The sequence below is a fragment of the Nelumbo lutea genome, chromosome 6 (assembly GCF_056320005.1).
Source record: "Nelumbo lutea isolate HS-2025 chromosome 6, American lotus-T2T, whole genome shotgun sequence".
In the NCBI taxonomy this organism is placed as follows: domain Eukaryota; kingdom Viridiplantae; phylum Streptophyta; class Magnoliopsida; order Proteales; family Nelumbonaceae; genus Nelumbo; species Nelumbo lutea.
Genome location: NC_142689.1, coordinates 6258208 through 6274460, shown reverse-complemented (window position 1 = coordinate 6274460; position 16253 = coordinate 6258208). Strand labels below are relative to the sequence as shown.

Here is a 16253-nt window from a genome sequence, read left to right as displayed (position 1 = left end):
GCGATGCTGATTCATGGTTTTGGCCCAGCGCTATTTCAACGGGCGTAATTTCATCGAAGTTCGACTGTGATACCAGAAAACAACCGGTATAATAAAATAGGTGTCCATCATCCATGAGGTGGGTGTTGAGGATGGATCCTCTTGGTCAATACTCTTTCGGTAACCATGTCTTCCCGGTGCAGTGCCATAGATTTCCCCAGTACATATTACATAATGATTGGATTCAGATCAAGGTTCAAAACCGAATACGGACACAAGGTTAACTAATAACGTTTTCAGGCTTTCTCCCCTGGAAAAGTTAACGGGCGGTCCAATCTCCCCAATCCCCATCGGGGAGTTCGGGACTCTTCCGAACCGCGTGTCACGATTCGAATTGCTTGTCTTTCTAGGCGTCAGGCCCCAGGCGTCACTAATCTCAGATCCAGAACCCGTGTTGGCGTGCAGCGTGCTCCTTTTACATGTAAATTACCCAAGATGCCCCCGTCCAAGCGTATTCAGTTCACGGTCCGAAAATGACCAGATTGATTCTAATTTCCACGTGGCAAGCATGCAATTGCTCACTACAACACTTCTTCATACCCCCAAAAGGCAAAAACAGTATAAGATTAAGCGGCAGCTTTTGGTTTGATATTTTCTGGACCATCAAAAAACAACCCAGAAGAGAAATATTTGACCCAACAATTGTCAGTATATCACTGTGTCGCACAATTTGCCTCCAGGGTTGAGGGTCCCAGTGAACAACGGCATTAGGATAGGATCCGTCAGTCGATGGTTTTTGTTCTCGGCCACCGGTTTTTAAAATCCTTGTTTTCTCTTTTAGGAATTAGGATCCCATTCTCGAGGTTTCCAGTTCCAGGGATCCCAAATTCCCAATTCCCAACCGCCGTATCCGTGTGGTGTAATACTCCTCGGTTTTCTAAAACCAGTAGTATTTCAGTAATTAAACCCACAAACTCATGGCTTACAAGTTTAAAAGTCACTAACTAACAGCTCAAGGCTTAAAAACCACAACTCAAAGAGTGATTACGGATTACAACCCGATTTTCTTCGTAGGATCCGATTGACATGGGAAATTCCAATAAAGTCACCATTCTTCCCTTTTTGCCCTTCTTATTTCCCTCTTGCTTTGCTTTGCTTTGCTTGCAGCTTGCTTGCTTGCTTGCTTCTCACTCATCAGTTTTCTCTGCTATCATTTCAAGGACAGAAGCGAAAGCGAATGCAAGTCATAATCGGCATTTGCCACCCGCCACCTGTTTTGCTGAAACCTCAACGAAGCTGAACTCAGAACCGACTCCTCGGCGTTTTTACTTCTTTTCCGGTCAACATTATCAACGTCTGATTGTTTCTTGTCCTCCACTCGCTACAAAGGCAGCTCTCTGTTCTTCAACTCCTTCCATTATCATTGGCCTATGAAAACTTCTCTCCGATTTTGCGACTTCTGCTTGAATAGAGTCGATCCCTATTTCTTTTTGGACCTCTGTTACCAAGTTCTGCTGCTTCGACCCTTCTAATTTTCAGTCATTTCTTCAATTGTTCTTCCTCCTCACTTACTACTTCTTGTCCTTCTCCGAATTCCAACTCAAAAATCAAATCTTAAAGAAGCTCCATGGGTGTGTCCACCAAATATGAACCAAAAATCGTCACCGGCGATGCTGGATACGTACTTGAAGATGTTCCTCACTTGTCTGATTACATGTCTAATCTCCCTGTATGATGCTCATTTCCCTTTTCCTCTCTCTGTGATCTATAAATGGTTGGTTGATTCGAAGCCAATATGCTACTATACACTGAAGCTATCAATATGTTGTTTTCCTTACTTCCTAATGACTGTTTAAGTTAGTGGTAGCTTTGTTTGGAGATCTGGATTTGAAACTAAATAATTTCCTTATGTTGCCTATTTTTCCTGAAAAGATTTCCATACAGTATTATGATTTTGTTTCTTTTTATTTAGTTATTTCTTGATATCCCTTATAGAAGTCTGTGAGTTTTAGGGAATGAGTAAGTTTTGTTACTAATTCTAGATTAAACGTTTGACATCTTTTATTATCAAGTTTAGCTAAGTTTACGCATACACACACATACACTCCATATGGATCCACAAAGAACAATCATGCCTTCTTTTTAGAAAGAGAGGGTTCCTGTCTACTTCCACCTGAGAATTCATATGTTATATGTAAGTTTCTTATGTCTGGGCTTAAATGTTTTTCTCCTCGGAAGTGATTATTAGTTTGTTCTTCGTTCCTTGCAGACGTACCCCAACCCATTGCAAGACAATCCTGCGTATTCAGTTGTTAAGTAAGTTAATTCGAGCCATTTCAAGCTGATTTCTAGTGCCATGTGTTCAACATTTAAAGAATATTCTTCTGAATAATTTTGGTTAAAATTGATGATTCTTCAAAAATAATTTTCTGATACGCCAGGCAATATTTTGTGAACGTGGATGATACTGTTGCCCAAAAGGTTAGTTGGTTTTGTAATGATTGACCCCCATTTTCATCAAGTCTTCCTTTCTATTTGTTATTTATAAGAGAAAGAATCTGTTTGATAATAGTTTTATGATCTAACTGACTATAAACCTTGTTCAAGGGCACAATGTGTCTGAAAAGGTTTATTTTCAATAAATTAGAGGAATTGTATAGGGGCATTCTGCATTGTGCATATGATTAACAGCCATAACCATGGTTTATGTATGAGCTATTTTCTCTTTCGCAGATTGTGGTTCACAAGACCAGTCCACGGGGGATCCATTTACGACGCGCTGGCCCACGTCAAAAGGTATTCTATTGGTGTATTATTTGTTCACTCCATGTGCAAGTAAGTTGTAATCATGGACAGTATATTTTAATGGGACTTGCTTGTTGCACAGGTTTATTTTGAGTCTGATGAAGTGCATGCATGTATTGTCACATGTGGTGGTCTGTGCCCGGGGCTCAACACAGTTATTAGGGAAATAGTGTGTGGCCTTAATTACATGTATGGTGTTAAGAGAATCCTTGGGATAGAGGTAAGTGGTTATGTCTAGAGGGTTTTACATTCAAGAATTTTGGTGCAGTTTGATTCAACAATCAATGCCTAAACTTGCTTTACTCATTTCTTTTTGCATGTCTTTTTCTTAGCATGTATATTGAAAGTAAGAGCTTCATTAGTTAATATTTATTCTTTAACTAATTATTAATTTGGAAATGAAGTGTTGGACATCCTGTAGTGCTTGCCTATATGGTATATACATAATACATGTACATAAAAGTAGATGAAGTGCATACTTGCAAGATGTAGTATGTTATGCATACAGCCTGTTTAGCACAATGCTTATGGTAGGTGCAATTTGCTCTATGCATCCCTTTTTGTGGATTTTCATCCATATATGAGGTTAAAGTTGTAGTAGACTGATTTGTAGGAGCTATCTTAAGATGGCATGGCATGAATGGGGTACTGGTATTCCAACTGATCCGGGACTTTTTTTTTGATAAATAACCGATCCAGGACTCTTTATCTACTAATTATACATATTCAATAATTAATTCATAGTCATCATCATCCAAGCCTTATCCCAACTCTATCACTACATGAATCCTGTTTCACCATTCCGTCCTGTTAAAAGCCATATCCATTGTTAAATTATTGGTGCCTAAATCATTTCTTACTACTTTTAACCATGTCCTTTTTGATCAACCGCTAGCCCTTCAATTCAGTTCAGTCACATTAACTGATATTGGTAAACTTTTCATCATCTTGTCACTAATTGGAGCTACACCTAACTCCTAAGTCCTAAGTCCACTTTAGTTGTCTCATTTTGTATACTGTACTTTCTAATCTTGTCACTGATTCATCTAACCTAAACTCATTTTTTCTACATTTTTTTTCTTCATTGCCTAGAATTCGTCCCATGTAGCAATTCTGGTCTTATAACTATATTGTAGAATTCTTTTCGTCTCCTTGGTACATGGCAACCACAGAGCAAACCGGATGCACCTCCACTTAAACCACCCTGCTCTAACTCTATGGGCAAGATCCTCTTAAATATCTCCTCATTATGGATGTTTCCTAACCATCAATCTTAATTAATCCACTATTGTTACTAACATTTTTACTAAAAGTGCAGTACATATATTCTGTCTTAGTCCAAATTATACTGAAACCTTCTGATTCTAAGCATCTCTATATTGTTCTAGCTTTGCATTCAGCCAATCTATAGTCTTATTAATCATTACTATACCAACAGCCAAAAAATTTTCGGATATGGAGGGGTCCTACAATTTTCAGATATGGTGGTAGGTTTCTAGGGTGAAAATTGAAGTAAGGTGATTTTCTACCAAACAAGAAAAAAAGCAGAAAGGTGATTTAGGTGATTAAGGATGAAGAATATAGGTTGAAAATTACATAAACAGTTTGCTGTCTACCAAGGAATTGGCAGGAGATTGGGAAGATAAAACTCTCCCTTAGAATAAGAAGCAAAGAGATAGATTGCTTAGAAGAAGAATTAAGTGAGAGAATAAAAAAAAAAAAGAAAAATGCCTCATTACAACCAGGTTCACTAATCCAAACATTTATTCATCAAATCAACTCCCCCAGGTTTCAATTACATTGACTCAGACTCAACATAAAAGATCAGATCTCCCTTTTTAGACTCTAAACTAAGATACTTACCTTAAACAACTTCTAAAACTAAAATAAACCCATAACCTATACCCATAGGGACATTCAATTAAGGATTCTTACTCCTAAGCAATTCTAATATTTGTTATCAATCCTACTAAAAGGTGAAATTGTTATGGACGCATTCCTCGGAAAGACGTACCATCGCCGCTGGCAGCAACAGGAACCCAACCCACTGCCAAATTAGATTAGATCATCTTGCTTGTTCTTATCATATTCTATTGCTCTTACCTTATCTTGTTAGTAAGTTATTAGATTAGGATTAGTTTATCTTATTACCAGATTAGGATTAGTTTATCTTGTTATCAGATTAGGATTAGTTTATCTTATTATCAGATTAAGATTAGCTTATCTTATCCTTAGCAAGATAGAATTGGAAGTCTCCCTATTCAGCAAAGAGACTCCCTAAGATTAGGACTCTTGTAATCTCCTATTTAAGGAGACACCATTATTGAATGAGGATATCGAATATTCAATCAAGAAAGAGAGTAGAGGAGAGTTAGGTGATCTCTTGAACAAATCACCATTAGGGCACCTAGATAGGTTCATCAAGAGCAGGGAGGAACAAGGGAAAACAGGAGCTTTTCCCCGTGGACCGACCCATAACAACTTGCTCACGAGATCCTATTCGCGGGCCCATAACAGAAATCTCATTACACACTGACATCCTATCAGTGAAACAGGCATAACTCCCTCAAAATTCATCAACTTTACAAGATTTTGTTCTCATTTGTAGATAACTCAATAACCTAATTAATGACATAAAAAATATGCAAAACAAATATTTTAATCATTAAGAAGTAGGTTGAAAGAAAAGTGATGAACCTACAATTTTTTATTAGTATAGTTAATCTACAGCTTCAATAAAAGAAGTGCATCTTAAGTGAACCCCATTTTTTTTCTTTTTTCTTTTCAAAATTTTCTTCCCTGAATTTCCTGCAAGATGAGAATGAGGCTAGAGGACTTTTCAGGTCATTTCTTCCTTCTTTTAGATCTGTTAGCTTCATTTTAGACTTCCAAAGAGTCTTAAACTGATATAACCAAGCACATGGGGATGCATCGCTAGAGGACTTTTCAGGTCATTTCTTCCTTGTTTTAGATCTGTTAGCTTCATTTTAGACTTCCAAAGAGGCTTAAACTTATCTAACCAAGCACATGGGGATGCATCACTTGAGGATTTTAGTAGGAAGTGTATTGTATTTGACTCTTGACCTTTGAACAAATATTAGATGCATTGTTTTGCTTCCTATTTTCTTTTCACTGTCACCTCTAATTTAAATAAGTTTAACTTTTAATATATTGTAAAGCATATTTTTTGATGCATAAACAAACGATGGTTACATAAGGGTTTCCATTGCTAGGATTGATGGAGGTATTTCTGTAGGTGCAAAGTGGAAAGTTTATTGTGCATGGTTAATGGTTTCAACTAATGAGGGCAGTGGAAATTGTAGGGAGGATATAAGGGTTTCTATGCTAGAAATACCATTCCATTGACACCCAAGGTTGTAAATGACATTCACAAACGTGGTGGAACAATTCTTGGGACGTCACGAGGAGGACACGATACCTCAAAGATAGTTGACAGCATTCAGGATCGTGGTATTAATCAGGTATACAGAGCATAAGACTGTATTATTTTCATTGGTATGGCTATGATTCAGAGTTATCAAAACTCTCTCTCTTTCTCTCTCTCTCTCTCTCTCTCTCTCTCTCTCCGTCTCCATTTGTTTGTGTACCTGTGTGGGTTGGTGGGTGTGTGATTTTACATACCTTGCTGTATTCCAGGTATACATTATTGGGGGTGATGGAACTCAGAAAGGGGCTTCGGTGATTTATGAGGTAACTTTGTTTATATAATCAAAAGCTACCATCTATTATTAGATTGATGTGATATATGTCACCATCATCATCTATGCCATTATCTTGCCAACTATAATATTTCCACAACTGCAAAATCAAAAAAATTGCCACATTTTCCTGCCTTACTTTTTCTATTCATGTTGACGCCAATAGGAAATTAAAAGGCGTGGTCTCAAAGTTGCAATTGCAGGAATCCCCAAGACAATCGATAATGATATCCCGGTATTTTATTAAACCTGTGCACAAGTACATTTTCACTTGCATTTTTCTCCCATCACTTACAAACCATGGGTTGATGACTTTTTTTTTTTAATAATTTTGACATATTTCTTCTTGTTTTATGTTGACTAAGGTTATTGACAAGTCCTTTGGTTTTGACACTGCTGTTGAAGAAGCACAACGTGCCATCAATGCAGCACATGTTGAAGCTGAGAGTGTTGAGAATGGTATTGGTGTTGTGAAGTTAATGGGTCGCTATAGTGGTAAGTTTCTATATCTTCAACCACTTATAAATCTGTGAATGATTGGTATAAGTTAGATGGATTTTTTTTTTATGAAGGGTTTATTCTCAGGTTCTAGCCTGGGAATAAATCTAGATTTTTTTTCCAGATTTTTGCATGAACTTTAGAATGAAATGGGAAGTTGTGCATTTCCTGGGTGGTGTCAAATATTCATATTGTAACTATGCCGTTTTCCTTTTCTGAATTCCTTTTCTTTATTCCTTTCTCTTTTCTGTGTCCTATATTGTATAACTTTTTGACATTTTTTGCTGTGTTTAGGTCTATGTTTAAAAAGGAGATTACCTAATGCTGGTCCTGACCATCTGGGGTGGTCTTGGGAGTGGTGGACTGGATACAGACCTAACCTGTAGCTTTTTTTTTTTTTTTTGTTTTTTTTTTATGAATTGGATACTCTAGACAAATCTGTTTTCTCATCCTTTTCAGCCCTCTATTTACTATTACACCAAGAAGTGGACCCTACTTTGCATGTACTTGTAATATGCTTAATGATCAATGCATATTATTCTGTATTCATAAACGTCATGGTCTTCTTTTGTTTTCTATCAGTCTTGTGTTGCTTTATTTCCTTGGTTATTAGCATGACCATTTGGATTTGTCATCAATTCCTTTTTTATTGTTAACAGTGCATACTAGACCTGAAAGAAAATCTGACACACTTGAAAAGGATCATGGGGATCAAAAATAATACTCACTGCCAAAAGCTGGTCAAAGAAAAGGAAATAAGAAAGAAATAATGTGAACTGTGTCGTTACAATATTTGCTCTATTGACCCTCTTTGTTGTTGGAGAATCAGCAAGACTCTTTGCAGATCTAGGTACCCATTTGAATGGGCAGTTTAAGTTGGGTGTTTTCAGGGATTTTTTTTTTGGATGCTTTCCCTTAGATGATTTCTTATCTCCTTTTCCTTGTATTTTTTTTCCTTTTCAATAATATTTCTCCTCTACTTACTATCAAAAAAATAGTTGGATGCCACCCTTGCTCACTTCTCATTGCACCTAGGTGGAAATGCAGCACATCACTTCTGGGACACGTCTTAGTATGAGCAAGAAACATTAGGATTCATGAAGATATATAGCAGCAATTTTTCAGACTGCCAACTTGATGCAATACCCCTCCATCCTGGACTGGCAAGTCCAAGCACAAGGTTGACAATAGGGGAAACCCTGTTCCCATGACCCACCAAAAAAATAAAACACAATAAAATAAACAAGAACCAATCTCAAGTGAACTGTCACTCTATGGTATTAATTTATAGCATTAAGTGGTTTATGTATAGTGTTAAACATGCTAGTGTTACTTAGATCTTCCTTACAATCCAATAATATTTTCTGATACAGGGTTCATTGCAATGTATGCTACTCTTGCAAGCCGAGATGTGGACTGTTGCTTGATACCAGAATCACCTTTTTATCTTGAAGGACCTGGTGGACTTTTTGAGTACATGGAAAAACGGCTTAAAGAAAATGGTCACATGATTATTGTGATAGCTGAAGGTGCTGGGCAGGATCTTCTTTCTGAAAGCATGCATACCATGGATCAGCAGGATGCTTCAGGAAACAAGCTACTCCAGGATGTTGGTTTGTGGATATCTGAGAGTATCAAGGTATGTATTCCAATTCCAAATTATTGTGCGTAGGAGGCAGCAATTTTTTGTGCATCCACATGTTATATGTGACAGATTTTCACTAGTTTCTGCATGCTTTCTTTCAAATATAGTCTTTTTGTAACTTATGGTGCTTCCATAGGTGAAGCAATATGATTTTCATTTGATTTTGTTGTGATGCAGAACCCATGCAAATAGCATCTAATAAGTAGTTGAAATGGGTCTAAGCAAGATGGATTCAGGCCACAAAGCAGTGTTACATGGACTCTCCTAAATAGACTGTCCATGTTGGACAGACATCAGAGTCTGACACTCTGCAGATTCTTAAGGACACTTCCATGTAACATTTCCTTTTTATCCCCTGGTTTATTTGACATAAATGAACAGTTAATGTACAGGATGAATGCCACTTTTCATGTCAAATGTTACTTAGTAACATTTTTTGCAGGTATATAATGTCAAAATTCAAAAAAATATGAACTATTTCAATAGTATAGTCTTTTCCATGGACATGTTTGTGAGTTCATGTTTTCTCATCTAGCTGAGTCAGACTCTTGGTCACATATCAATTCTGAATTAGAGGAAGAGATTGTAGAAGGGGAAGAGGGAGATGAAGAGGTGATTGTTGGTTAAGTGAGAAAAATAGGAAAAAAAAAACTGTGGATTTGGAAAAGATAGTGGAAACTGAAGTAAGCAAAATCTTGGGATTATCTTTTATAGGATGGAAGATTTTGCCAGAAAAACTCAAGGGAATTGGAAAAGAAGTTTGTTTTGAATTGCAGAAAGTTCTAATGTGGAGTTATGAGCAAGAGCTTGTTGTTGTTAAGATCGTGTTTGAAGTTGAAGATGAAAAGGGAGAGCCTTTGGTCCCTTGAGGATTTTGGGTCTTGGTGACAAGGTTGTTTGATGTGTCAAGGTCTGGGAAAGGGAAAATGTTTTGTTTATTAAGGGGTTTGGTGTTAGAGTGTTTGAGTTTTTCTCCCTTTATTTGTGGGTGATATATAGTCACCTTCTTGTATCTTCTCTTCTTTTCTAATAAAATTTTTCTTTTTATTACCAAAAAAATCGAATTCTGACTCCCATATCCATGTCCAAGCAACACTTGCACAAAGCCCTCGGCTTGTTAGTTTGAGAATTAACTTTAGTTTACCCAAAAAAAGTAGTTGGACAGAACTTTAAAGTATCACAAAATCAAGGGGGCAAAGGGAAAGAGATAACTGTGCTGTTCATAAGGGAGGCCTGGTGGAGATCTCTCATAGCAGATAAGTATGGGGTGGAGTGGGGTAACTGGAGATCTAGGGATCCTCCTCTAAGTTGGGGCAGTTCCCCTTGGAAAGCTATCATGAAAAATTTCTGTGTTCATGGAAGGGATTTCTGTCAAGATTGGTAGAGGGGATAGAACAAAATTCTGGAAGGACCCTTGGTGTTTGGATGGGACTCTAGCTGAGTCTTTTCCTCTACTTTTTCAGTGTGCTTCTAACCAAGAAGCTTCTGTGGCTGAGTACTGCTGTTCGACTGGTGGATCCCTTACTTGGACTCCCATTTTTAGGAGGGGGGATCTATTTGATTGGGAATTAGAAGAGATTGTGGATCTGATGGCTCTTCTTCAGAAGTAGAAGATTGAACTGCAGTTGGAAGACAAATGGTGTTGGAAATGGAATTCGGATGGTGAATTTACTGTCAAATCCCTTGCCTCTAAAATTTTCTATTTGGGTCTCACTGATTTTCCTGCTTCACAGATCTGGAACTCTATAAGTCCATCAAAAGTCAACCTTCTGATTTGGACGATGGTCCTTGACAAATGTCTTTCCAGAGTTAATCTAATGAGGCGGGTCATCCAGGTTATGGATCTTTCCTGTAGTCTTTGTGGACATCATGCTGAATTGACAGATCATCTATGTATTCTTTGTCCATTTTCCTCTCAGATTTGGGGACACCTTCTCAAAGCCTTGGATTTCAGTTGGGTAATGCCTAGATCGGTTAAGGAACTTCTCTGTTGTTGGAATGCGAAAGGCCTAAGCAAGAAAGGGAGTCTGGTGTGGAGGACTATTCCTGCTGCTGTCTTATGGTCCATTTGGACTGAGAGGAATAGTAGAATTTTCTGTAATAAAGCTAAAAGTCGTGAGGATATCATTCAGAGAGCTGTGGGCAAGCTGATTTCTTGGGTGTCTGTATCTGAGGAATTCAAAAGTCTGAAATTGTCTTCTTTCCCTTGCTCCAATTCCTGGTGGAGAATGTAAATGCTGTGGTTTTCAGGCTGCCCTTATGGGTCTGAACCCAGCTTGTATGTGTTTTTTATTTGAATAAAATTACCTTACCTTTTACAAAAAAAAAAAAAAAAAAAAAAAAAAACTGTACTGTTCATAAGAATATAAAGATGCGAAGAGAATAAGAGAGGCAATAAGAGCTATGGTGATGATTTAGCAATAGAGAGAAAACACCAATAAGAAGAACAAATATGAGAATAGTAACAGAAATTTTAATGAACTAATATTCAATTACTACTTCAAATACCTGCTATGAGTTAAAAGATAAAGCCTAATGGAGTCAGCATCATTAGGTTTCCTTAGGAGTCAACACCTGATTAACAAAATTGCATGAACAAATTCAACTTTCGTTTTCTCATTGGAAGAGTCTTTACAATGTGTGTGTGTTTATATAAACATCACCTTTCTTTGAGATCTATAGAATAATTACTTCCCTAACAAATACAACTAAACAAGAAAAAACTTGCTAATGGAGGAAAAATTTTCAAATCTAAATAAATCAAAAACATTTTCTCAATCTCTATCAAATTATTCTTTTGATATCAAAGCAAATTGTTGAGAGAATCTCTGGTTAATCCCACTTCAGCTGGCCAAATAATGGGCCCAAGTTCATGGGATGTCATGGGTGTCTTGAGTGTGGGCTGTAAGGTCCATGGTCATAGGACCTGGTCTTCTTTCTAGCCATTTCATCCCTCTACCATGTTGTCTAGGATCCTTTCAGATTTTCATTTTCTTTTCATTCTAGTATAACATTATGGGAATTTTAGTAAGTTATAGACCTCCAAATATCCTTTTATGGGAACAACAAGTTAGTCGTGTTAGCACCACAATCTGGACTGAGAGATATACATTTTTGTTGAGGATACATGTTCCAAAGGACTGTCTGTTATTTGTATTTTGGTTGATCTACCTCAGTGTTGTGGACAAAAACACGGGAATCAGAATCCAGCACATGTTGAGGAGTCTGACTCAGCAAGGTGAAGGAACAAGGACTTGCAGGCAGATAATAGAAAATCACAACAATTAAAAAGTGCATATTTTGTTGAATTTTAATATTTGAAACCTATAGAAAATGACCTAATAAATTTTGTTACTTGATAACATTTTATTGGAAAATGATATTCATTGTGCACATTTGCTGTTAATTTATGTTGAATAAGGAGAAAAGGAAAAATGTCGTGTAGAAGCATCCTTCATGAATCCATAAAGTGTCTTTGTCCAATTTGTTTCTGACACAAACACTTCATCCATTTAGGAGAGTCCATGAAACATTGAGATACCTTGTTGTTGGTTGTGCTAGTAAGAAGCTATTGGGAGAAACATTTTGTAATTTGTATTAATTATATATGCTTTTGTGACCTGAGAAATCTTGCAAAAGCAAATGAACTTGCATTCTTAGTTGTCAAAGCCTTATGATTTACAATGTGATTCACAATTCAAATCATGAATCCAAAGGGTTCCAGTTTGAATCTTATGTATGAATCTTTTTCTACAAAAATATTATGATTATTGTTTGAATCCAACAATTAGATTCACAAGTCTTAATATCTATATGGTTCATGTGATTTGAATCAATTCAATTAAGATGTAGTGCTCTACTTGTTGTTTCCTTGTTTGTTTCAACTTTTTTCAAGAGACTTGTTTTAAAGCTCCTGCTAGAAAATGGTTTAGTTAGGTAGATTATGGAAGACCTTTTAGAAACCACCATATTGAGTTTATTTTCCATATATAGGTTAAAGAACCACTATGTGTAGATTAATTGGCTACATGACTTTCAAGTTGAACATGATTGTATCATCTTAGGCTTCCAGTGTACAAGTGCTAAAATCTTTTTTTTTTAAGTACATACATACAAGTTAAAATAGGGTAGGATCACTTTTCTAACTATCTATGTGGATTTAAATTTAACATGTTTCTGTTTTTTTATATTTTAGCATACATGTAAGAAGTAGAAATAATTTGATATAATTAAACTCAACTCTGTCTACAATTTATACAATAACATTTGGATTTTCAGAACGTTGCTTGCATATCTAACTCTTGGTTTTATTGCTGTAGGATCATTTCACAAAGAAAAGAAAGATGATCATCAATCTAAAGTACATAGGTTGGTATTTTTATTTTATTATTTTTTTGGGGGGGCGTCAAATTTGATCATCTCCTACCCCTAGCAAACACCCCCCAAGAGAGAGAGAGAGAAGAGAGAGAGAGAGAGTTATCTAACCAAGTGGTGCCTTTTCTGGCTGGCAGATCCAACATATATGATCCGTGCTGTCCCAGGTAATGCATCTGATAATGTGTACTGCACACTTCTTGCTCATAGTGTAGTTCATGGCGCATTTGCAGGATACACAGGTTTCACGGTTGGACCTGTAAATGGAAGACATGCTTACATTCCCTTCCATGTGAGTACTCATATGATGGCAAGACCTGAAATTTAAGTTCTTATTTGAAAATCTTCAGCAAGAAAACTCCATTGCCATTAGGTTCATCATCATCCCAGCTTTATCCCAACTATATGTGGTCGGCTATGTGAATCTTGCTTCACCATTCCATTATGTTTAATGTATATCCATTATTAAATTATTGACACTTAAATCATTTCTTACTAATTCTACCCATGCCCTTTTTTGGTCTATTCCTAGCCCTTTTGGCCCCTCTCAACTTGCAACAAATGACTTCTTATGGGTGCTATTTGATGTTCTTCTATGCACATGACTAAACTAAGTCTACTTTCTCTCATTTTATCACCTATTGGAGCTATTGGTCCTATCCTTTCTAGTTTTGCCACATCCATCTCAGCATATGCATTTCCGCCACTCATTTTTTAGATATGTTTCTTGACTGCCCAACACACTGCTCCATACAGTATAGTTGGCCTTACAACTGTTAGGCCATTAGGTTGTTAGATGGGCATACAACTGATCTCCTAGAAAATAGTGATCAAGGTCCAATGAATAATTTGGACATTAAATGGTATGATCCACATTGATACTTTTTCTTTTAGTCGGTTGATTAAGTATTAAACAAGGATTTATGTATGTGTAAAGCTTTTTATGACTTTTTCTATACCATAAAAGAGTTCAATGGAAGAGTTCCCTTGTGGGGGCGTTCTTTTTTCAGATTTTGAGAGGGGGGAAAGTTGGTCAATGGGATTTATGTGGGGACCAGGGAAAGTTTATTTTCCTGGGTATCACTTACCCGGGTAAGTGGTATCCATCTCCTAGGTGGGTAAATTAACTTTTCCACCTATGGGGAAAGTTGCCAACACTTGAATGGGACAAAAATGCTCTTTTAATAATGGATTTTTATGGCTAAAATGGTCATTGCCTTATTTACATGAGAAATAAAAGAACATGGGTAAGTGTACTTACCCGGGTAAGTGTTTCCCAGGAAAAACTTACCCAGGTAACTGCATTTACCCAGGTAAGTAACTTACCGAAAAGCGAACGGGCCTATATGTATACCTTCAAAATATTTTCTTCTTTAGTTTCATGTATGAATTTGTTTGCAAGTGTATCGAAGTGCTTCCATGCACAGCCATGTTGCTTCTCCTAATCTTACTCGTAACAAAATGCTGCTATGTTTCACACCTCCACTTCCTGATTTCCATCTTTTCCTAGTTGTTGTATTGATTAATTTCTGTGGCAATAATTAACCCCAAGTCCACTGTAATTTTGTTTTGAGATAGTAGTTGTTATGAACGTGTCCATTCAGATTCTCCACCATCCTATTCTGATTCATATGTATAGGAAACTCGAAGTTTTATGGTGATCTGCTCTTTTAAAACCAAATAATCGTATCCATCATTGAACAAGACATGAGCAGATTATATTTGGATAGACAACCAGAAGGTTAACAATTTTATTTCCTTTCGTTATAGATAATGAGGAATCTACCTTTGTTCTCATTATTCTTTACTTGCCCATGAGCTTCATTGGTCATAGTATATGAGTTGGTAGTCACTTTCTCCTAAACAAGAGCTCATGTACTTAGCCTCCCATCGTTTTAGTATATCAAGATTTATAGAAAGTCGCTTCTGAGAGCAGGTAGAACTGGTCAAAGTGTAAGTGCTAGGAGAAAATGGTTTCCTGGAGAAGATTTTTGTGATTCCATTTGATTAAATCGTACATTTGTAGCTTTCTTTGACTATACTGATTGCGGACTGTTTTTTGGCTGATGTGCAGCGTGTGACCGAAAGACAGAACAAAGTCGTGATTACTGACAGGATGTGGGCAAGGCTGCTTTCTTCAACCAACCAGCCCAGCTTCTTGAAGCCTAAAGATATCACGGTAAGCAAAAGAGAAAAACAACCACCCACACAACTGTTGGACGGGGAGAACTGCACAGATGACAGGAAGCCCGTGAGCAAAGAGCTTGTGAGAGACCCTCCCGATGGTCACTCTGGTTTTTGTTAATAGGCAATTAGTTTCATTGTTACTACCAGTAAATCTCTATTTCCTAGTTGGTCAGTTTTGGTTAATTTCACTTGGTACACTGAGAGGGAATTTGCTACTTGTATACATATATTCTTCTATCTTAGATAATGATTTTGCTAGCTGCACTTGCACGGAAGATTCGTTCTTGGTAATCTCAATTCTCGATTAACCTATTGGTCGGTGATCCAAAATTGGCTTCCCGTTGTTGCCTGTTATTGTGGTATCAGAAACTTCGAATCCTTTTTTTTTTATTATTCTTTTGGTAAAAGACTTGAAAATCCCCCGAGTTTTTTCATAAAGAATAAAACATACCGTGTTTTGTCAAAGATTCGAACGAATTCCGTTAGTATGTGATATCTGGTGCAAGTTTAAATATTTTAGAAACCCAATTTTGTCCTTGTAAGTGATGAGACCTCTTCAAGTAAGATTCATTGGTGACCCAATTTGGACTGGCGGCAGTGCAACTACGTTATACTTTTAACAAAATATTTAAAGCAAAAGCAGACGAAGGAGGAGCTGAGGATAGAACCAAGTACTTTGGAGTTTGGACTGGCAGGAGTGCTAAAGAAGTTTTCAAAATATCTTTCCACAGTATATATGTACTTAGTTTTTAAAATATCATATTTGCCCTTAATAATGCTTTTTTTCTTACAAAATCAATGATGAAATATAAGTACTGCTCATTGTCATTAGTAGGTTTTCTTGCTTCTTGTTGAACTCCAGCGATTTCTTCACCTGCAAAACCATTGACATGTATCTTCTCTCTAATTCTGTAGATTAAGAATTCTTGGAGAAGGAAGCCAAGATCATGGTGATGGAGCTACGTGACTTTTTTGATATTTATGATCATGTCTCTAAGTGGATTTTTATTTTTCCGAGGTTGAAGCGTCTGTTATTATGTTGCCAC

General features: G+C 36.8%; 1 protein-coding gene across 3 annotated transcripts; it reads left to right on the top strand.

Moving 5' to 3' along the window:
• The first annotated feature begins 825 nt into the window (after window positions 1-825).
• LOC148847046 (ATP-dependent 6-phosphofructokinase 3-like) lies at window positions 826-15482 on the top strand. 3 transcript variants are annotated; one of them, XM_088951636.1, is made up of 14 exons: window positions 1113-1708; window positions 2249-2295; window positions 2421-2460; window positions 2713-2775; window positions 2867-3004; window positions 6108-6266; window positions 6442-6495; window positions 6670-6738; window positions 6869-6998; window positions 8375-8640; window positions 12966-13014; window positions 13158-13187; window positions 13254-13312; window positions 15095-15482. In XM_088951636.1, the coding sequence occupies exons 1-14, from the start codon at window positions 1607-1609 to the stop codon at window positions 15323-15325; spliced, it is 1437 nt and encodes a 478-aa protein (XP_088807762.1). In that variant the 5' UTR covers window positions 1113-1606; the 3' UTR covers window positions 15326-15482. The 3 variants fall into 3 exon arrangements, with proteins under 3 accessions (XP_088807761.1, XP_088807762.1, XP_088807763.1); XM_088951635.1 differs by having other exon boundaries at window positions 826-1708; window positions 13158-13312; XM_088951637.1 differs by lacking the exon at window positions 13254-13312.
• The last annotated feature ends 771 nt before the right edge of the window (window positions 15483-16253 follow it).

Coding starts and splice junctions, on each gene's coding strand:
- LOC148847046 (XM_088951635.1), top strand. CDS start 1,607: ATGGGTGTGTCCACCAAATATGAACCAAAAATCGTCACCGGCGATGCT. Junction 2,776..2,866: donor GCGCTGGCCCACGTCAAAAG/GTATTCTATTGG, acceptor CTTGTTGCACAG/GTTTATTTTGAGTCTGATGA. Junction 13,313..15,094: donor ATGCTTACATTCCCTTCCAT/GTGAGTACTCAT, acceptor GCTGATGTGCAG/CGTGTGACCGAAAGACAGAA.